Source organism: Phocoena sinus, chromosome 6 (assembly GCF_008692025.1).
Source record: "Phocoena sinus isolate mPhoSin1 chromosome 6, mPhoSin1.pri, whole genome shotgun sequence".
NCBI classification, from domain to species: Eukaryota; Metazoa; Chordata; class Mammalia; order Artiodactyla; family Phocoenidae; genus Phocoena; species Phocoena sinus.
In genome coordinates this window covers 54,035,234-54,057,776 of record NC_045768.1, presented here as the reverse complement: position 1 = coordinate 54,057,776, position 22,543 = coordinate 54,035,234, and the positions used below count along the sequence as shown (strand labels likewise).

General features: G+C 42.7%; 1 protein-coding gene across 1 annotated transcript in view; it reads left to right on the top strand.

The window, feature by feature from the left end:
• The window catches only part of LOC116755002 (histone-arginine methyltransferase CARM1-like), a 172,896-nt gene that overhangs the window by 142,227 nt on the left and 8,126 nt on the right, over positions 1-22,543 (top strand). Inside the window, exons 8-11 of the mRNA XM_032633879.1 lie at positions 1,694-1,775; positions 3,013-3,098; positions 5,887-5,976; positions 7,847-7,984. Coding sequence (XP_032489770.1) covers positions 1,694-1,775; positions 3,013-3,098; positions 5,887-5,976; positions 7,847-7,984 — 396 coding nt within the window. The remainder of the gene's footprint in view (positions 1-1,693; positions 1,776-3,012; positions 3,099-5,886; positions 5,977-7,846; positions 7,985-22,543) is intronic.

Below are 22,543 nucleotides of genomic sequence, written 5' to 3'. Positions count from 1 at the left end.
TGCTAAATATACACTGAAAGAAAAAGAATAACTTCTGCTTTTAAGTGCCTAAAACTTGAATATTTAATTGTAATACCAGGTTTTACATTTTCAAATGGAAATATTTGAGCTGAGTCACAAAGATTGAGTAGGAATTAATAGGGCAATAGAAGGAAAGGAGCATTCTAGGCAGGAGGGAAAATAGGCAAAGGCTCAGAGGTGAGAAATGGTATAAGCCCTTCAGGATCTGTAAGAGGCTCTGGGGGATGGTGTTTTGCTTGCAGGTTGGCACCTGGCTGTTGACTTAACAATATTAGGCCTCCCTGCCTCTCGTGAGGGCCTGTGAGGCATTGCCTCCTGATTAAGAGCCTTACTTTGACTGAAAATCTAACTGCACGCCCCCAGTTTTTATGATATTCTGTGTTTTTTTCCTCTCTTTTCCCTGCAGGTCAGCAGGTGTCGGGGTGTGGGAGGATAGACACTGATGAATTGAATTTCCATTTGATTCACAGGCTGTATACAGCATGTGCACACACACCCTTAGCAGGGAAAACTTTTCAATCTAGGGATTAAAGGCCTTCAGCCTCTAGTGATAAGGGCCCCACGCCTTTCTGGAGTTGGGCCTGGGAATTGGAATTTTCAACAAGCTCTCCAAGTAGTCCCATGGCGCAGTCACTCCGGGAAGCACTGCCCTAGTGCACAGTGCTGATCTGAGAAGGTGAAGTTCAGAGAATAATAGCCAACACTTATGTAGTAGTAACGAAATGCCCAGCACCGCTGAAAGTGCTTTACTTATAGTAACTCATTTAACCCTTACTGAAACCCTACAGAGTAAGCTTATAATTATTCCCATTTTAGAGATAAGGAAACGGGAGCACAGAGTTCAGGTGACTTGCCCACTGCACACAGTCAGTGGCAGAGTGTGAACAAAGCCACTCTTAATGCACACCCTAGATCTCCTCTGTAAAGAGCCAAGACCATTAGCCAAGCTGGCAGGAAGTTCTTGCTGTGCTCCAGGCACCAGTCATGTGCCGGTAGACGCTTCACGTCTGGCTCAGTGAGGGGAGGAAGCACTTGTAGAATCTGTCCATTTCTGTGGTCCAGATGTCCCTGACCACAGAATTGGGAAGAAGTGTGCCCAGTGATGAGTCAGCTCCAGTTCACCACCAGACACAGCTGTCACTGACTTGTGACTCTTAAGTGGTGTTGGCCACCATGGCAAATGCCAGCAAGGTGCAAGCCAGTGGCTATGGAAGAACAGAAAAGGGAAATCTGTTTCCTAAAACAGTTGCGGGAGTATCAAGAGACTTTGGAGATCTCAGGTTGTGCTCTGGGTTGAGATAATGAGAGGGCTAAGGAATTGTATTTCGGGACCTGGAAGGCATGTCCTGGAGCAGGCAGCCACCTTGTGGTGTGAGGTCAAGGGTGGGGACCCTAAGGCCTTCCTGCCCCCAAATATCCCTGTCAGTATTCTCCCCACAAGTAATTTCCTCCATCTCAGCTACCTCCTCCCTTCTCTCCCCACCCCAGTTCAAGTGCAGATGCTCTAGAGAGGTTTCTTCCTCTAATCTACCCCTTGCCCTTCACACTTTCTCATACTTGCTCCAGGGCTAACTTAGAGGACCAGTGAGGCAGCCTCGCAGCGCATCTCAGCTCTGTGGGTCTTGGGGACACAGGACAGATGCATGCTGATTCTTTGTGCTACCTGTTTTAGGTACCAGCAGTGTTTCTACGGGGTTAACCTGTCCAGTCTCCAGGGTGCTGCAGTGGACGAATACTTCAGACAGCCGATAGTAGTAAGTGTGTTCTTTCTTCCCATGTGTTTATCTATTGATTCATTCACTTACAACTCGGGCACCTGGGACGCACTGTGCTCTCAGGCTCTGTGCTAAGCCATCCCAGAAGCAAAGAAAGAGCTCCTTGGAGCACTGTGTTTCAGGTTTTCCAGCTCTGATCTCCCGAGCAATTAGGAGAATTCTCAGAGAATGATACTGTTGAAAGCAAGGAGATTTTCCATCTGCCCTTCAGTAAGTAACTTCTGATTCTCCAACTGTCCTGACTCACCCCATGCACATACTCAGCCCTCACTCATACTTGTTCAATAATTCACATCCTCCCATTGATTCTGGTGGCCCAAGGCATAATAAAAGGAGAAGCTTTGGATAACAAATAGCTTGGAACAGGAGTTTTGTTGTCAGACAGATTTGGGTTTCAGTTGTGGTCCCATCTAGCTGTGTAACCTTGGGCAACTTAAGTTTGCATTATCTGAAACTCTTTCAGTTTTAAGTGGAAGGAAACCCAACTCAAACTGGCTTAAACTAAAATGAAATTATTGGTCCTCAAATATTGCAAAGCCTGGAGACAGAGCTTGCTTCCGGGACCTGTTGCAGGAGTTCAGACAGTGTCACAATGGTCTGGTTTTTCTGTTCTCATCACTTATCTCCATTTCCTCTGGTTTTACTCTGTTCCTAGACAGGATCTCTCCTCATGGTAGCAAGATGGCAGCAGAAGCTACAACTTCAGATTCTTACAACTCTGAGTCCCACAGGAGAGCCTTCCTTTTCCTAATAACTTTGGCAAAACCCCCAGAATTAGTTGAGATAGAGCCTGCTTGTCCTACCTTGGGGTCCTGCGTCCATCTGTGAGCCAATTCCTGTCTTCAGGGGAGAAGTAATGCTCTCGTTGGCCAATCTGAGGTCATAGGCCACACCTGGAGCTGATGGTAGACTAAATTCCTATGGAACTTCTTGTAGTGTCGAGAGGAGGTAAATTCTGGATGGTCCAAAAACCACCAACTGCCTGCTCCAGAGTCGTTGGTGAGGTTTAAATGATATAACCTAGTAAAGCACTTACTAAATAAAGCGCTTACGAAATAATTGTGAGCTTTTATTATTAATATCATACTCATTAAGCTCGTGCCCTCTAAATTCTAACTCTTGTTGACTTAAAATTTCAGGAGGAAAGCTAGACTGCAATCTTGTTTGAGTTCAGTTTATTCTGATAGAAAGGTATCTTTGGTTTTTTTCCCCCAAGGACACATTTGACATTAGGATTTTGATGGCTCGGACAGTCAAGTACACAGTAAACTTTATGGATGCAGAAGAGGCAGATCTCCACAGGTTGGTACCAACCAATGTTGCTCTTGATTTTTAAAATCTCCTCTACCCCCCCCCACCATCCCCCAAACTTCAGGGCAGAGTTCCACAGCTCACACAGGGAAGAGATTTCAGGTGTGAGTCACACACGGGAATGGTCCATCAATGACTAGTTTCATTTATTGCAAAATGAGGGAAATGATACCTCCTTCATAGGATTGCTTTAGGAATTGAATGAGAAAAATTAAATAGTAGTAGCTAATGCAAACATAGCCAGACACTGTTCTGAGCCCTTTACACATAATGACTCGTTTAATCCTCACAGCAACCCTATGCAGATGGTACTGTTTTTGTCCCCACTTCACCAACGACAGAAATGAAGCAGAGTGGAACAGTAAGTTGCATACACAGAATTATGTAAAATGCACAGAATTAATATGTGTGTTAGAGGTAGTATTGAACCTTTCAGAAGGCCAGAGTCTGGGCTTTTTAACCACTCACCCAGGCCAGTACCACAATAATGACCGGAAGAGGAGCTACACCTTGTTGAGTGCTTACTACATAGTAGGTAACATGCTAAGAATTTTACATGCACTGGCTCATTTTCAAAGAGGGCCCTCAGTAAGTGTTAGTTTTTGCCCTCTTTTTTCCACTTGAAGAGACTCTGAAATGAAGACTCGTTTCTCAGGTGGTGATATGAATCCCCTTCGGATGACCTTTCATTAGTATTTTACCCTTTTCTGCCCGAGAAGATTGATATTTGTATTTTTTTTCTGGGTAAGAAATGTAAGACCCAGCTAGGTTATAATTTGCCTGGACCACCGAGGAAGCAAGAGTCAGACTTCAGAAGGTACAGCTGGCTAACTCAAACCATCGCCTATCTTGAGATCATGATGGACAAAGGTTGCTCTGTCAGTCAGGATTGGCTAGAGCGTGCTGCAGTAACAAAACCTAACTTCAGTGACTTACGATAACACAGGGGCCTTTCTCCCCTACACTGTTTATTCATGTGCACCAGCTTTAGCTCCATGCAGCATCGCCCACCCCAGCAGTCAGGCTGGTGCAGCAGCCTCTGTCTGTAAGAAGGCTGATTACTGAGGAAGAAGAAGAAGCATGGCAAAGCATGTACTGACAATAAAAGCTTCTGCCCAGAAATGACACAGCTCACTTCTGTTCACATTTAATTGGTCAAGGCAAATGACGTGGCAGTACCTAAGCACAAGAGGGTGGATGAATGCAATCCTACTGTGTGCTCAGAGCAAGAGAAGTAGCATTTGGGAACAAGTCTAATAACTGCCACAGGTCCAGACAAAATTGACTTCCATTGGCTTTATTTGCTGCCCTGAGCTGCCTCCTGAGTCAGGGAATTTTTTGAAAATTATGTCTTTGTTGGCGTTTCAGAGATGTCATTCATTCATTTGTTGCATTGATTCAGCAAATGTTTGTTAAGATTCTACTTTGTGCTGGGTACTGTACTGGTGCTTGCACAGATACATTCAGTAATTTCTTAGGTCTCTCATTGAGGAGCTCATGGTCTGTTTAACGGAATTCCAAGGTGGGAGGAAATAATTACAGTGCATTGACAAACAAACTCAATGTGACAAGTATAATGGAAAACTCTAGAAATGCTCTTGACTACTGCAGGGTGGAAGAAGTTAGGCCTTTGGTGGCACCATAAATGCAAATCTTAAAAATAAGATTTTCCTTTGAAAATCTCTAGCACGTTCACTAAAATGTGTCTCCCTGGAGCAGTACAGCCTCAGCAGTGGACCAATAATATCATCTTTTTTTTTTTTTTTTGTGTGTGTGTGTGGTACGCGGGCCTCTCACTGTTGCGGCCTCTCCCGTTGCGGAGCACAGGCTCCGGACGCGCAGGCCCAGCGGCCATGGGTCACGGGCCCAGCCGCTCTGCGGCATGTGGGATCCTCCCGGACCGGGGCACTAACCCGCGTCCCCTGCATCGGCAGGCGGACTCTCAACCACTGCGCCACCAGGGAAGCCCAATATCATCTTTTAATTGTGGAATACTTTGAAATTTACAGAGCACTCTCATATACATTTTTTCCCACTTGACACCCACAAGAACCGTGAAAGGGAAGTAGAAGAGAGATTTTGCCACTCTTCAACAAAAGAGGAAACTGAGGCTCAGAGAATTAAGTGACTTACCAAAGTTCCACAGCTAAAACAGGTCCAGCTTCTAGATTTTGTTGTATCTTTTCCAACATTCTTTCTCTTCCGACTTACTCTGCATTTGGCATCAGCGATGGCCACTTCTGCATGACTCCTGCTGTAGCCTGGTGGGAAGTTAAATTGCCTCCCTGAAAAACAACTGAACTATGGCAGTGACCTTCTGAGATTGATGTTCCCCCCTTGTGGTCCATTTCATCTTTTAGGGGCCTGAGTGGTCTTTCCCTTCTGGACAGCTGCATAGGGGAGCTGCCACAGCCCACGTTTTGGCTTCTGGAAGGACGGTTGTCAGCTATGTCCTGAGTCATCCTCCTGTTCAGTGGTCCAACCCAGCTCCGGATGCTGCACTCGCCCTGTGGAGTTCTGGGTCACTGCAGCACAGTGGGCTGGTCCTTGCAGAGTTTCATCAAGAAGCAGCATTCTCAAATGTGCAGCATCACCCAAGCGTTAATCACCCACTAAGAGAATCTTGCTGCCAAAGCAAGAGCGCTTCAGAGAAAAAGAGAATGTTCTGTGAATGTTCCCACTGATCTCACAAGTGTACCCAGTATGTCTGTCAACAACAACAAAAATAATTCCAAGTGTTTCTTTTCTTCTTTCTTTCTCTTTTTTTATTTCCTTGCAGAGTAGAAATTCCGTTTGTGTTTCAGATTGCGCAGTCTGGCCTCATCCACGGCCTGGCATTCTGGTTTGACGTGGCCTTTGTTGGCTCTCTGTATGTATTATCATACCCCTTCCTTGCCTACTCTCTCCCATGCCATCCTCTACTGTTTGTCCCCATAACTTTAAAGTTTTTAAAAAGCTAAGCTCAACAGCCGTAATATTTGTTTCTCCATGTTTCCAGAAAATAAACACTGATGTTAATGTTACTTTTAGATTTTAGAGTGAAATGAAAATAAGACAGTTTTCCGTAGTTGCCATATCAATTCTGGCTAAAATACTCTTAGGCCAGTTGTGTTGGGACTTGGAGGAGTCAGAAGAGGGCCTGTGCTTTATCAACCAGCCTGTTCTTTTCCACAATAGATGGGGGCATGGGGGAGGCCAGCCCCTGGCATTGTTTCCATCACACCTAGTTATAGAACCTCTTGTGTCTGAGTCATATCTCAAATCATACTTTCCCCCATGTTGGTTCACAGGTTTCCATTTCACGATCTAGAATCCTTTCTCAATGATCAGGCAGGCGGCATTAGGTAACTTCCCCCTCTGTGCACTCCTCTCTCCCCTACTGGAAAGGTTTGCAAGTTGTAGGGGAGAGACCACTTACTAGTTGACTGTCAGTGTTGGGTGTGCGTTTAAGGGCTGCTCCGCTCCTATGAACCCCAAGTCTCTGCTCTCCTCCTGACACCCCTGCTCTCTTCCCAGGCTTCTCCATGTGTCCCAGCTAGCAGTGAGGGTTGATCTGGGCCACGCGACCAGGCAGAAGGAAAACTGACAGTACACTCTCCTCCACTTCTTATAAAAACATCCAGGCTCTCCATAGCATCTACTGAGAAAGACGTGTCTTTGGGTCTGTGATACAGCTCAGGGGGCTTGGGGGACTCAGGGGAGGCCGGGATCCCTGGAAGCCTTGTCTGGGCTGACAATCAGAGAGAAAGGAAACAATGTACGAGTCATTCCTATTCCACACAGCATGTGTGTTCAAGGAATCTGTGCATCTGTTTCCCAGACTCTTCCCCCACTAACATCCCAAGTAAACGAATTTGTTCCTGCAAGGATCAGGGAGATAAGCGTGAAGCCGCCTGCTTCAAGGGGGAAATTTCTTTGAAGTTAAATGCTTTATCTTAAAAAGCTGTAGAACATTTGCATTCTACTCCGTAATATAGCTGAATATATATTTTGATATAAAGGTGGTTTATATTACTTAGCAGTTAAATTATATAAAATTCCCCCCGAAAATCTTCAAGGCAAAATGTCCTCTCTAGCAATTTTCCCCGTGTTCAATGTGCACCTTACTACCTGCAAGCCCATGACCACTGCCTAATCGCAGGACAGGTGACCCTAGCATTCAGAGCACCAGCAGGGTGTCCCCACTTCTTCATATGAAATGAAAAACGTCAACTTGAACACACACACACACACACACACACACACACACACACACACACACACACACACACACAAATGTCCGGGCTTGAAGGGCAGTAGAGGCCATCTGCCCCCGTAGTTTTTCTTGCTTCCAGAAACCCCATCAGGGCCCCTGAACAGGTGGGCATGAGACAGTAAGAGGCTACACTCCAGACTTCTCACCCTGCCAGACTTTTCCAACAAATCAATTCCCAATTTAACTCTGCTGTTATCAGGCTTCTAATGAACTTTGACATAGCCATACAGATTGGTAGAGTGACCAAGTGCCTGGGTTTGAAGCCTGGCCTGACTCCGTAAGGTTGTTGTAGGATTTAATGGGCTAATTACATAATGCTCTTGGCACTGTACCCAGCATATAGTAACTGCTCAATAAATTGAGCTATTCACATCTTAAAAGTGTTCCATGAGTTAATACACAATGAAAACCACTTGTCCCCAGTTCAATCCATTAATGTGGGCCTGGAGCCTAACTGGCTTTTAACTCTTGCCTTGCCCCACAGGGTAACAGTTTGGCTGTCAACAGCGCCCACTGAGCCTCTGACTCACTGGTATCAGGTGCGGTGCCTTCTTCAGACTCCTCTCTTTGCCAAGGAAGGAGAGACCCTCTCAGGGAGAGTGCTGTTTGTGGCCAATAAACGGTAAGCAGGAGAATACCGACGGATCCCGCCTGTTTCCTGGGCGCTGACAGGTGGGAGCGAGAGGAAGCTGGCAGGCCCCTGAGACTCCAGCACCAGAAATGGACAGCAGCCTTTACAGAGGCCTGGCTGAGTTTGCTGAGATGCCCTCAGCCTCAAAGCCTGCAGGGCACACGTCACCTTGCACTGAGCACGGCCAGGAAGAAAAGCTTAAGATAAGTCAAGGGCAGTGTTCCCCACCTGACCGCAGAGGGAGAGGGAGGGAGGGAGGGAGGAAGGGAAGAAGGGAGGAAGGAAGGAAGGAAGGAAGGAAGGAAATCTATCAGCTTATGGGAGCATTTGCCAAAGACTTGAATTATCAAGCGCTCTAAAACCCACGTCAGCTTCCTGGCCTTACTTCCATCTGTCTAGCCACACATCCCCAAATTTAGTACTGGGAAATCGATCTGTACTGCAGGGGGGAAAGTACTGCAGGGGTGGTTCATGGTGTGTGAGGCAGGACCGGCTGCTTCTCTCTGGTAATGGACTCACGAGGTCTCAGCAGTGAATACTTTGACTTACCTCATTTTTAGAAGGCTCTATTTTCTTTCATCTTGTTGGAGCTTTTCCTGGGTGAATTAGCGGAGAAAGCCATAGAGGAGTAGCTCAAGGACTCTCAGGATATTACGGGTATTCAGAGGTCATCTCATCCAACTTGCTTCCCTCCCTACCGGCACTCCCACCCCCACCACCTTCCTTGGACCCGTGCTTAAACACTCCAGTGACAGAGAGCTCACTACCTCACCAATCAACCCTTCCACTTTTAAAGTCTTTATTTTTTTCATGACAAAAACCAAACATGTTCACATGTAAGTTGAAAACTACAAGAGTGTCTAGAGTCCAGCCATGCTCCCACCCTCACCCCATCCCCCAGATGTGAGCCCTTAGTCCTTATCCTTTCAAGTCATTTTTGGTACATGTACCAGCAAAAACATCATTGTAGAGTTGTTATTGTTTTATAGGAAGGTTACACTAGCAGTCTGCAACTTCAGTTTTCACTTAGTAATAAGTCCTGAATCTGTACAGATAGATCTGCTTTGTTCTTTTCATAAGTGCAGAACAGCCAAGGACATGGATATACCATAATGTCTTTTTAAAAATCCGTGATTCACTGACATTTAGGTTGCTTCCAATTTTTTTTTTTGGCCATTGCAAAAAATTCTGCACTAAGTATCCTTGAACATAGAGCTTGCACAGTGACATGAATATTTCTAAGTGAGATGCCTAAAAAGAGAAATGCTGGATCAAAGGGTAGGTACATGTTGCAGTCTGCTAGATCCTACCTTTCTCAGTGACTGCACCAATTTCCACTCATACCAGCAAAAGATAAGCAAACTCTTTTCTCCACGTCTCTCCTGAAACTGGATGATAACTGTCTCTATGGCTTTTGCAAATCCAATAGACTCCAAAATAAGTGTTTAAAGTTGCATCTGGTTGTTTTGGTTTATAATTCTTTAATTACTTATAAGGTTATGACTTTCCATATAGTCATTGACTGTTGACTACTTTTTTCTACTTTAGACATCTTTAATTATTAAAAAATTATTCTTGCTGTTGATCACAGATCTATTGATACTTCCTGTAGATTCAACTCATTGATCTTAGTTATGTTTCTGAATTCAAAAGAAATAGGTCTGTTCCAACCTCCAAATGGCAGTTGTTCAAGTATTAGGAGCATCTTACCGAATATATTCCTGGTCTCCCTGTCCTCAGGCTAACATCCTCAAGTCCTCCCTCCTATAAGAGTGATTTTGAAAAGGTTTAAAATTCTAAGTCCTTCCCTCTGGAAATACGCAGGGTCTCAATGTCCCCTTTAAAATAGTTCTCCAGAAAAGGGAACTCTCTTGCCCTGTTGGTGGGAATGTAAATTGATACAGCCACTATGGAGAACAGTATGGAGGTTCCTTAAGAAACTAAAAATAGAACTTCCATACGACCCAGCAATCCCACTACTGGGCATACACCCTGAGAAAACCATAATTCAAAAAGCGTCATGTACCACAATGTTCATTGCAGCATTATTTACAATAGCCAGGACATGGTAGCAACCTAAATGTCCATCGACAGATGAATGGATAAAGAAGATGTGGCACATATACACAATGGAATATTACTCAGCCATAAAAAGAAACGAAATTGAGTTATTTGTAGTGAGGTGGATGGACCTAGAGACTGTCATACAGAGTGAAGTAAGTCAGAAAGAGAAAAACAAATACCGTATGCTAACACATCTATATGGAATCTTAAAAAAAAAAAGTTTCTGAAGAAGCTAGGGGCAGGACAGGAATCAAGATGCAGATGCAGAGAATGGACTTGAGGACACGGGGAGTGGGAAGGGTAAGCTGGGACAAAGTGAGAGAGTGGCATGGACATATATACACTACCAAATGTAAAATAAATAGCTGGTGGGAAGCAGCTGCATAGCACAGGGAGATCAGCTCGGTGCTTTGTGACCACCTAGAGGGGTGGAATAGGGAGGGTGGGAGGGAGGGAGATGCAAGAGGGAGGGGATATGGGGATATATGTATATGTATAGCTGATTCACTTTGTTATAAAGCAGAAACTAACACCATTGTAAAGCAATTATACTCCAATAAAGATGTTTAAAAACAAAATAGAATAAAATAGTTCTCCAAAACTAAATACAGGACAGCATACATGTCCTGGCAAGTGCTGGCTACAAATCGACAGTGAACACTGCTCTTTTGAGTACCATACTTATAATAGTAATGTAATTAAAGTTTAAATTAAGTTAGGGGCCATTTTACTTGAGTGTTTAGATTATTAAAAGCAAAAAGTATATTTTTACATGACCTTTAAGTCATTTCTCCCTTCTCCTAGTATGCAGCTGATTTTTGTCAGCTTCAATTCAAGTTTTTGTATTTATTCCGCTCATGCATTTGTCATGCTGTTTTTAGATCCTTACTAGAGCCAATGGATTATCTTACTTAAAAAATTTTGGGGGGGGTAGCATGTTAGTGAGTCCTACCATTTTGTATCATTTGCATATTTAATAGGCAAACTTTTATTTAAAAATTATTAAGTAGAGAGAGGCCCGGGGTGTAAACCTTCCTTCAAAATTTGCATAGCCTGGGCTTCCCTGGTGGCGCAGCGGTTGAGAGTCTGCCTGCCGATGCAGGGGACACGGGTTCGTGCCCCGGTCCGGGAAGATCCCACATGCCGTGGAGTGATGGCCGCTGAGCCTGCGCGTCCGGAGCCTGTGCTCCGCAGCGGGAGAGGCCACAACAGTGAGAGGCCCGCGTACTGCAAAAAAAAAAAAAAAAAAAAAAAAAAAATTTGCATAGCCTAATTATCCTGAGCAAAAGAAGCTGGTCTTAATATGTTACATACTGTATGATCCCATATGTATGACTTTCTTGAAAAGACAAAATTATAGTGATGGAGACAGATTAGTGGTTGCCAGGGGTTATGGGTGGGAAGACAGTGTGACTGCAAAGGAATAATAGCATCCTGATTGTGGTGGCAGTATTTACATAAATCTGTACATATGTTCAAATTCACAGAACTGTACACCAAAAAGGGGGGCGGCAGTCAACTGTACTGTATAATTTAAAATATAAAATAAATAAGATATTGATTCAGAGGCCTATTCCACAATTAATATAAAGCTATGTTAGAAATAAGACAAATAAGTTCTGGGTATTTAAGGTACAGCATGGTGATTATAGTTAATAATACTGTATTATATACTTGAAAGTTGCTAAGAGAGTAGATCTTCAATGTTCTCACAAGAAAAAAAGAAATGGTAATTATGTGAAATGATGGAGGTGTTGGCCAGTGCTATGGTGGGAATCATTCTGGAATATGTAAGTGTATCAAATCAATGTGTTTTTTACCTTAAACTTACACAACGTTGTATCTCAATTATGTCTCAATAAAGCCCCCCCAAAAAAATTTTTAAAATTTGCATAGCCTTTGGATCTGGCCTGGAAGCAGCTCAAAATGCTTCCACCTGTGCTCATATCCAGCCCACATTCCTCCATCCAGGCCAGAGGAAATGTGAACCAACCTTTATTGAATGTGATTCCAGATGAGCTTAACCTCTAGTTTCACCCTCATTGCCCAGTCCAATAACACTGCCACAAAGGGAAATGAAAGTAATTGGGCACAGCTATTACTATTCTTTTGTGAAACTATGCTATATCTCTAGTCTTCATAACTTTCTATCTCCTTAAATGGCTGTTTAATTTTTTAATAGATAATATAGTTACACTGTACACAACAGAAATGTACAAAAAGGCTTACAGTGGGCTTCCCTGGTGGCGCAGTGGTTGAGAGTCCGCCTGCCGATGCAGGGGACACGGATTCGTGCCCCGGTCCGGGAAGATCCCACATGCCGCAGAGCGGCTGGGCCCGTGAGCCACGGCCACTGAGCCTGCGCGTCCGGAGCCTGTGCTCCGCAACGGGAGAGGCCACAGTGGTGAGACGTCTGCGTACCGCCAAAAAAAAAAAGGCTTACAGTGAAAAGTCTTCATCCCGGTGCCAGACCCCATTCATTCCCCTCCTCCTGCTCCAGTGTGAAGCCACTGTTAACTGCTCCTTGTGTATCTCTTAGAGTTTCATTTTGGATATACAGTTAGAAAATACTGTACTTGTAGGAATACTTTTCCCTCTGTTTTTATACCTAAATGGCAACATTCTATACCTGTTTGCTACATCTTAATTTTCTCACTTAACAATGCATCTCGAATACATTTCCATATCAGTACATTGAGATCGTTCTCTTCTTCTGCCTTGAGTTACGGTATTTGTGCATCGTTGTCTTCCTTCATAAACATTATCACTTCCTTCATGGAGGTAAGGGCTTCATTGCAGTTTTAAAAATTTGTAACAAAATATTTGCTCACATTTTTCAATTTGTGCCATCATTTATCTACTGTGTGTTTTTTTTAGCTGTTAGTAAAATTTCTACTCTTTTTCTGCTTTTTTTCTAACAACATCTTTGTATTAATGTTATGGTTGTTCATCAGCCAATTAGTGAGACTTTTCTGGACAGCAGTTTACAAGAAAGAAGTTCCTATGGTGGGGAGAAATGTGACCGTCTTCATGCTGTTGTTCTCAACTCACACTTCCTCTGCTTCTGTGCTGCTACAGAGTCATACTCCTTCCTGCAAATATGGCTCCTCTTGTGATTCTTTATATAATTCTTTATGTTCCAGTTCCACGAGAATTTCTGCCCAGTAGCCTTGCTCACCCCAATTCCTGCACATCATGTTACAAGAAATAAAGCTTTTGTGTTCCAGAAAATGTATCTGCAGGTAGTGTATTTGTGTAAGTACCTTCTGAGATGTGCTGGCCCTGGACTGTCTTGCCCCTCTTTGCACTTCTGTACTTTTTCCCATACAGCTTACAATCAATCTCAAGTGCTTTTGCAGCCCTTACACCTAAGTTGGAGATGGCAGATATATCTTTCTCCCAGTTTTACAGAACATGTGGTCTGTGGTCTGCAGTATCTTTCTATTCTCCTTGTTTGGGGAGTGCTTCTAGGAGGAAAAGTGAGAAATACTAACTTATACCCAGTTCTTCCTGGAAGTCACCACTTTATTCCTAAATCCTTATACATCACCTGTTTAATGACTAGTTATTTAAAAAGTGCTAAAGAGCAGTAACCAGCATCTGCCTGGAGTTTTGGACTTTGCCTTTTCTGCTTTGTGCAAACCAGGATAACGTTCATTTGCTTTCAAATGTTTATATTTTAAGGTATCTCAGGGTGTAATTAGGTGAGTGAATTTAAGTCATCTTCTCCCACTCCTTTTTTCTAACGTATCTTGGGTTTCATCCTTATCAGTCATATTTTTCTACCCTCCCTTCCTTCATTCCCCCAATAGGCAAGAAGAAAGCAAAGCAAACCATGTTCACACCCCTGCCTCATGACTCCCAGGGCTCCCTCCTACAGCCCTCTACACTTTCATCATGGCACCTTTGTTATGTTGCTGTTATTTGTCTATATGTGAGCTCCCACAAAAGAGGGCCTGAGTCGTATTCTATGGTGCCCCTCCTCACTTAATACGTTCCAGAGATTCAGCAGTGGTGTGGAATGACTACCGGAATGATGGGGTCATATGCTGATGATTCCTGTATGATTAAAAATGCAGCCCAGCACAACTGAAAGAAGATGCGGAGATACCGTGGGCATGCAGTGCTTTTGCAGGAGGAAGAAAGGGAGGAAGTTCTGTATCTTATTAGACCAGCACCCTTGTGTAGTGAAAGAGACTAGATTTTGGAGTCTGGATGTAGCCCGGTTCTGTCCAGTCTCTTTTCCATACTGCTTGCTACTTGAGTGATCTTGGGCAAGTTAATGAATCTCTGTAACACCCCAGTTTCCTTACATCATCATCTATAAAGTAGAATGTATAATAATTGTCTCGCTAGGATTTTGCAGATATTAAGGGAGAAAACATAGTATAGTAATTTACACATATGTCCACAGTAAACCTTAGTTCCCTTTCCTCTTCCCTTGCTCTCTTTCTTACTCTCATTGTATCTCATCAGATCTTTTTTGGTCTTAAAATTGTTTTCGTTGGTATTTTCTGCAAACCTCAGCACTTCCTTAATGTCAGGGTTTTCACACTATTTTTTCAGTAAGGTTCTGCCTCTTTGTTCTGCTTTAGATTGGACCTCCCCTTCCCTTATCATCAAATATTCTTTTAAACTCTGACCTCCTGGGAGAACTCCCTGTGCAACCACACCAGTGTGACAATGACTGCCCTTTTCTTCCCTGCCAGGAACATTTATGATTGTATTGTTAGCATTTTACTTCTGACAGCCTCCCATCATTCTTGAGTTGTCATTCATTTTATTGCTCTGGACAGTAAAAGAGAACATCTCTTTTTTATGCAGTTTATGAAATTTATATCCCTAAAGTTCACAGAAATGGTCTCCAAAGTTGTTTGATTATGTGCACCTATGAGTAAAATCACTTTATGCATGTGTTCCCCAAGTACACTAACATTTCTCTTTTAATTATGTGAATGTGGGCTTCCCTCGTGGCACAGTGGCTGAGAATCCGCCTGCCAATGCAGGGGACATGGGTTCGAGCCCTCGTCCAGGAAGATCCCACATGCCACAGAGCAACTAAGCCCGTGCGCCACAACTACTGAGCCTGCGCTCTGGAGCCCACAAGCCACAACTACTGAGCCTGCGTGCTGCGTGCTGCTGAAGCCCGTGCGCCTAGAGCCTGTGCTCTGCAACAAGAGAAGCCACCGCAAGGAGAAGCCCACGCACCGCAACAAAGAGTAGCCCCGGCTGGCCACAACTGGAGGGGGCCCGCACACAGCAACGAAGACCCAACGCAGCCAAAAATAAAATAAATATATATAGAAAAAGCTTTAATTATGTGAATGTACTACAGCAATAATAGTAGAAAATACAAAACCAAGTGCTATAGATAGACCTATATGGATGTATATATATGTGTGTGTATGTGTGTGTGTGTGTGTATATATATATACACTATATATATACACACATGCATAGAGAGGTCTGTGTACATGTACACATACAGTGTGCATTTTATAAGACACAAAAATAAAACTAAAAAGAATTTAAAAAATCAATATGGCTTATCGCTGGATCTAGCTCAGCTGCTTATCCTGTGCCAAAATGTTTTGAAACAAAATTTTTAAATTTTGGATCCCTAGCGAAGGTCTGCTGTGCTCAGGTGTGCTGCCAGAGAAGTTGGTTTGCAGAGACTTTGATGAGATGCGTGGTTTATAAAACTAGAAGACGTGCTGACCGAAGAATGAACACTTTGGAAGCTTCAAGTGCTGCTGCTATAATGCTCAGCATGAAACTGCTTCACCTTGGACTTCAGCGAAGACAAAACCTCTCACTAGGTATGGATTCAGACAGCTGTATCAGAAAGAATTCTAGGAGGAAACTATTGTGCACACTTAGGTGCAGTGAAGGAGCAAATCCGAACTCTTCACTGACCACACTGAGCCATGGCAGGACATGAAGCTCTTTTTTCCTTCCATTAGGGAGATAGGACTTTGATGAGGGGTAAAGAAGAGGAGTGGGTTGTAAAAAGTATAAAGTGGCAATATTATCATATTTAGTACATGAAAAAGAGCCCTGCTGAAGACCCCGCAGCAAGAACGTACTGATTGTTCTTCCGAATCACAGCAGGAACCGTCCAGTTTTTAGTTGCGACCAATCTGACTCTGTGCATCCACAGGCACACACATTTGAAAATACTTCCGAGTGCTCAATTTATGCTTTAAGTTCTACATTAATTACTTCAAGTATTGTTAATAAGGTGTCTTCTGTTTCGTGAAATGTGTTGGTGTGTCCCTGCCAGGCTGATCTGTCAGCCTTTCTACGGTGCCAGCAAAGGTTGCCCCCTCCTGAGGAGCTCACTGTTTCAATGTCTAGTTCTCAAGTCTGCCTTCAGGTATCACAAATGCTGTGAACTACTGGATGTGGGTATCATGGAAGAGACATTTTAAAACAAACAAAAAGGGGCTTCCCTGGTGGCGCAGTGGTTGAGAGTCCGCCTGCCGATGCAGGGGACACGGGTTCGTGCCCCAGTCCGGGAAGGTCCCACATGCCGCGGAGCGGCTGGGCCCGTGAGCCATGGCTGCTGAGCCTGTGCATCCGGAGCCTGTGCTCCACAATGGAAGAGGCCACAGCAGTGAGAAGACTGCGTATCGCAAAAAAAAAAAAAAAAAAAAAAAAACAAACAAAAAGTTCCAAGTCCGATGAGTTGAAATGAAATAGGATCAAAGGACATTTTTAAAAATAAATGGTTATGGAGGGGCAGAGTCAAGACGGCCTACTAGGAGGACGTGGAGTTTGCATCTCCTCACAACTAGGGCACCTACCAGGCACCAGTGGGGGACCACGGACCCGTAAGGGGACAGGAGGAACCCCCAGCGACCGGGTAGGATGTGGGGCATGGGGGGAGTGAAGGGGGAGGAGAAGTGGAGGCAGGACAGGACTGGCGCCCCTGAGGGGCAACTGGGGGAGGGGAAGGGATCCCACGCCCCAAGGGGGAAATTGGGGAACCATTGGGAGGGCAGAGGATCAAAATGGAGTGTGGCCAGGTTTCCCCTGCCCACTTGGGTACCCAGGAACCTGCTGACATCCTAGGCCTGATTCTCTGCCCACCCAGGTCCCCTCCAGCCCTGCAGGTCCTGAGGGAGTGGGAGGAAAGGAAGGGGGAGCAGAAATAAAGGATGGACTATGGGACTGGCACCCCTGATGGGCAGCTGGGGGAAGGAAGGAGTTCCTACACCCAGCGGGACCCACCCATGGTTAGGGGTCCAGCGGGGACAGGGGAGACCGTGGGGGAGACAGTGGGGGCGGTGTGTGGAGGAATGGAAGGGAACACGACCAGTGCTTTCCCTGTCCACTTAGGCACTGGGGAGCTTGTTGGGGTCCTGGGCCTAACCCTCTGCCCTCGGAGCATCCCTCCTGCTGCGCAGAACACAAGCTCCACCCCTATACCCCACCCAGGGCCCCACCTCTACACTCTGAGACCCCCTGCAACGCGCTGGACCTAAACCCCACCCACACACCCTCACACAGGGCCCTACCTCCAAACTCCAGAACTCCACATTCCAGAGGCCCTCCTCTCCACGTGCGGCTTCTCCCGTTCCACACAGGTCCTAAGCAGAGGGCCTGCCCCATGCTTGAACGTCACCTCGCCTAGGTCCCGCCCCACCCTAAACCCCACCCCTGCCTAAGTTCCACCCCCACCTAAACTCTGCCCCCATAGGCAAGGATTTTTTTTTTCTTTTTTTCTCTTTTAGATTGGGGTTCTGTTTTACCTTGTTGATTCATTGTTGTTGATTGTTTTATATTTTTATTTTTATTGTTTTATAAATATATATTTATATTTATATTTTTATTTTTATTGTTTTATAAATATATTTTTATATTTATATTTTTATTTTTTAATCTATTTTTCTCATTTTATTCTTTATACTTTGTTATTCTCTCCTTTTGGCTTGTCCCACCCCCCTCCCCTTTTTTATTCTTTTATGTGTTCTGGTTTTATTTTACCTTGTTGCAGTTGTTTCAATTATAGTTTTATTTTTTCCTAATATATTTCTTATCTTTTTGAACTTATTTTTTTATTCTTTGATATTGTACTGCTCCTTTTTTTTTCTTTCTTTCTTTATTTTTTTTTTTTCTTTTTTTTTTTTACCATGCTACGAAACTTGTGGGATCTTGGTTTCCAGGCCAAAGGTCAGGCCTGAGCTCCTGTGGTGGGAGCTCAGAGTCCAAACCGCTGGACTAACAGAGAACCTCAGACCCCATGGAATATCTATCAGAGTGAAGCCACCCAGTGGTCCTCATCTCAGCACCAAGACCCGGCTGTATCCAAAGCCTGCAACTTCCAGTGCTGGATGTCTTAGACCAAACAAGCAGTAAGACAGAAATATGGCACCACCCATCAAAAAAAAGAGACAAAAAAATGTATTACAGATGAAGAAGCAAGGTAAAAACCTACAAGACCAAATAAATGAAGACGAAATGGACAACCTACCTGAAAAATAATTCAGAGTAAAGACGATCCAAAATTCAGAAATAGAATGGAGAAAATACAAGAAATATTTAACAAGGATCTAGAAGAAGTAAAGAGCAAACAAACAGTGATAACACAATTACTGAAATTAAAAATACTCTAGAAGGAATCAGTAACAGAATAACTGAGGCAGAAGAATGGATAAGTGAGCTAGAAGATAAAATGGTGGAAGTAACTGCCAGGGAGAAGAATAAAGAAAAATGAATGAAAAGAATTGAGGACAGTCACAGAGACCTCTGGGACAACATTAAACGCACCAACATTCGAATTATATGAGTCCCAGAAGAAGAAGAGAAAAAGAAAGGGTCTGAGAAAATATTTGATGAGATTATAGTCGAAAACTTCCCTAATGTGGGAAAGGAAATAGTCAATCAAGTCCAGGAAGCACAGAGAGTCTTATACAGGATAAACCCAAAGAGAAACATGCAGAGACACATATTAATCAAACTATCAAAAATTAAATAGAAAAAATATTAAAAGTAGCAAGGGAAAAGCCACAAATAATATATAAGGGAATCCGCATAAGGTTAACAGCTGATCTTTCAGCAGAAACTCTGCAAGCCAGAAGGGAGTGGCAGGACATATTTAAAGTGATGAAAGGGAAAAACCTACAGTGAAGATTACCCAGCAAGGATCTCATTCAGATTTGATGGAGAAATTAAAACCCTTACAGATAAGCAAAAGTTAAGAGAATTCAGCACCACCAAACCAGCTTTACAACAAATGCTAAAGGAACTTTTCTAGGCAGGAAACACAAGAGAAGGAGAAGGCCTACAAAAACAAACTCAAAACAATCAAGAAAATGGTAATAGGAGCATACATATCGACAATTACCTTAAATGTAAATGGATTAAATGTCCCAACCAAAAGACATAGACTGGCTGAATGGATACAAAAACAAGACCTGTATATATGCTGTCTACAAGAGACCCACTTCAGACCTAGGGACACATACAGACTGAAAGTGAGGGGATGGAAAAAGATATTCCATGCAAATGGAAATCAAAAGAAAGCTGGAGTAACAATTCTCATATCAGACAAAATAGACTTTAAAATAAAGACTATTACAAGAGGCAAAGAAGGACACTACAGAATGAGCAAGGGATCAATCCAAGAACAAGATATAACAATTGTAAATATTTATGCGCCCAACATAGGAGCACCTCAATACATAAGGCAAGTGCTAACAGGCGTAAAAGGAGAAACCAACAGTAACATAATAGGGGATTTTAACACCCCACTTTCACCAATGGACAGATCATCCAAAATGAAAATAAGGACACATGAGCTTTAAATGACACATTAAACAAGATGGACTTAATTGATAATCTATAGGACATTCTATCCAAAAACAACAGAATAGACTTTCTTCTCAAGTGCTCATGGAACATTCTCTAGGTTAGACCATATCCTGGGTCACAAATGAAGCTTTGGTTAATTTAAGAAAATTGAAATCGTATCAAATATCTTTTCTGACCACAGTGCTATGAGACTAGATATCAGTTACAGGAAAAAATCTGTAAAACATACAAACACATGGAGGCTAAACAATACGCTACTAAATAACTGAGAGATCACTGAAGAAATCAAAGAGGATATCAAAAAATACCTAGAAACAAATGACAATGAAAGCACGACAACCCTAAACTATGGGATGCAGCAAAAGCAGTTCTAAGAGGGAAGTGTATAGCAATACAATCCTACCTTAAGAAATGAGAAACATCTCAAACAACCTAACCTTACATCTAAAGCAATTAGTGAAAGTAGAACAAAAAAGCCCCTACAAAGTTAGCAAAAGGAAAGAAATCATAAAGATCGGATCAGATTAAATGAAAAAGAAATGGAGGAAACACTAGCAAAGATCAATAAAACTAAAAGCTGTTTCTTTGAGAAGATAAAATAACCTGATAAACCATTAGCCAGATTCATCAAGAAAAAAAAGGAGAAGACTCAACAGAATTAGAAATGAAAAAAGAGAGTAACAACTGACACAGCAGAAATACAGAGAATCATGAGAGATTACTACAAGCAACTCTATGCCAATAAAATGGACAACCTGGAAGAAATGGACAAATTCTTAGAAAAGCACAACCTTATGAGACTGATCCAGGAAGAAAGAGAAAATATAAACAGACCAATCACAAGCATTGAAACTGAAACTGTGATTAAAAATCTTCCAGCAAACAAAAGCCCAGGACCAGATGTCTTCGCAGGCAAAATCTGTCAGACATTTAGAGAAGAGGTAACATCTATCCTCTCAAACTCTTCCAAAATATAGCAGAGGAAGGAACACTCTCCAACTCATTCTACAAAGTTACCATCACCCTGATGCCAAAACCGACAAAGATGTCACAAAAAAAGAAAACTACAGGCCAGTATCACTGATGAACATAGATGCATAAATCCTCAACAAAATACTAGCAAACAGAATCCAGCCGCACATTAAAAGGATCATACACCGTGATCAAGTGGGGTTTATCCCAGGAATGCAAGGATTCTTCACAATATGCAAATCAATCAGTGTGATACACCATATTAATGACTTCAAGGATAAATACCATATGATCATCTCAATAGATGCAGAAAAAGCTTTTCACAAAATTCAACACCTATTTATGACAAAAACTCTCCAGAAAGTAGGCATAGAGGGAACGTACCTCAACATAATAAAAGCCATATATGACAAACCCATAGCCAACATCGTTCTCAATGGTGAAATACTGAAACCATTTCCTCTAAGATCAGGAACAAGACAAGGTTGCCCACTCTCACCACTGTTATTCAACATAGTTATGGAAGTTTTAGCCACAGCGATCAGACAAGAAAAAGAAATAAAAGGAATCAAAATTGGAAAAGAAGAAGTAAAACTGTCACTGTTTGCAGATGACATGATACTATACATAGGGAATCCTAAAGATGCTACCAGAAAACTACTAGACCTAATTAATGAATATGGCAGCGTAGCAGGATACAAAATAAATGCACAGAAATCTCTTGCATTCCTATACACTAATGATGAAAAAATCTGAAAAAGAAATTAAGGAAACACTCCCATTCACCATTGAAACAAAAAGAATAAAATACCTAGGAATAAACCTACCTAAGGAGACAAAACACTTGTATGCAGAAAAGTATAAGACACCGATGAAAGAAATTAAAGATGATACAAACAGATGGAGAGAGATACCATGTTCTTGGATTGGAAGAATCAACATTGTGAAAATTACTATACAAAGCAATCTACAGATTCAGTGCAATCCCTATCAAACTACCAATGTCATTTTTCACAGAACTAGAACAAAATATTTCACAACTTATGTGGAAACACAAAAGACCCTGAGTAGCCAAAGCAATCTTGAGAAAGAAAAACGGAGCTGGAGGAATCAGGCTCCTGGCCTTCGGACTATACAGCAAAGCTACAGTATTCAAGACAGTATGGTACTGGCACAAAAACAGAAAGATAGATCAATGGAACAGGATAGAAAGCTCAGAGATAAACCTATGAGCATATGGTCACCTTATGTTTGATAAAGGAGGCAAGAATATACAATGGAGAAAAGACAGCCTCTTCAATAAGTGGTGCTGGGAAAACTGGACAGCTACATGGAAAAGAATGAAATTAGAACACTTTCTAATACCATACAGAAAAATAACCTCAAAATGGATTAAAGACCTAAATGTAAGGCCAGACACTATAAAACTCATAGGAAAACATAGCCAGAACACTGTATGACATATATCACAGCAAGATCCTTTTTGACCCACCTCCTAGAGTAATGGAAATAGAAACAGAAGTAAACAAATGAGACCTAATCAAACTTAAAAGGTTTTGCACAGCAAAGGAATCCATAAACAAGACGAAAAGTCAACCCTCAGAATGGGAGAAAATATTTGCAAATGAAGCAACTGACAAAGGATTAATCTCCAAAATATACAAGCAGCTCATGCAGCTCAATATCAAAAAAACAAAC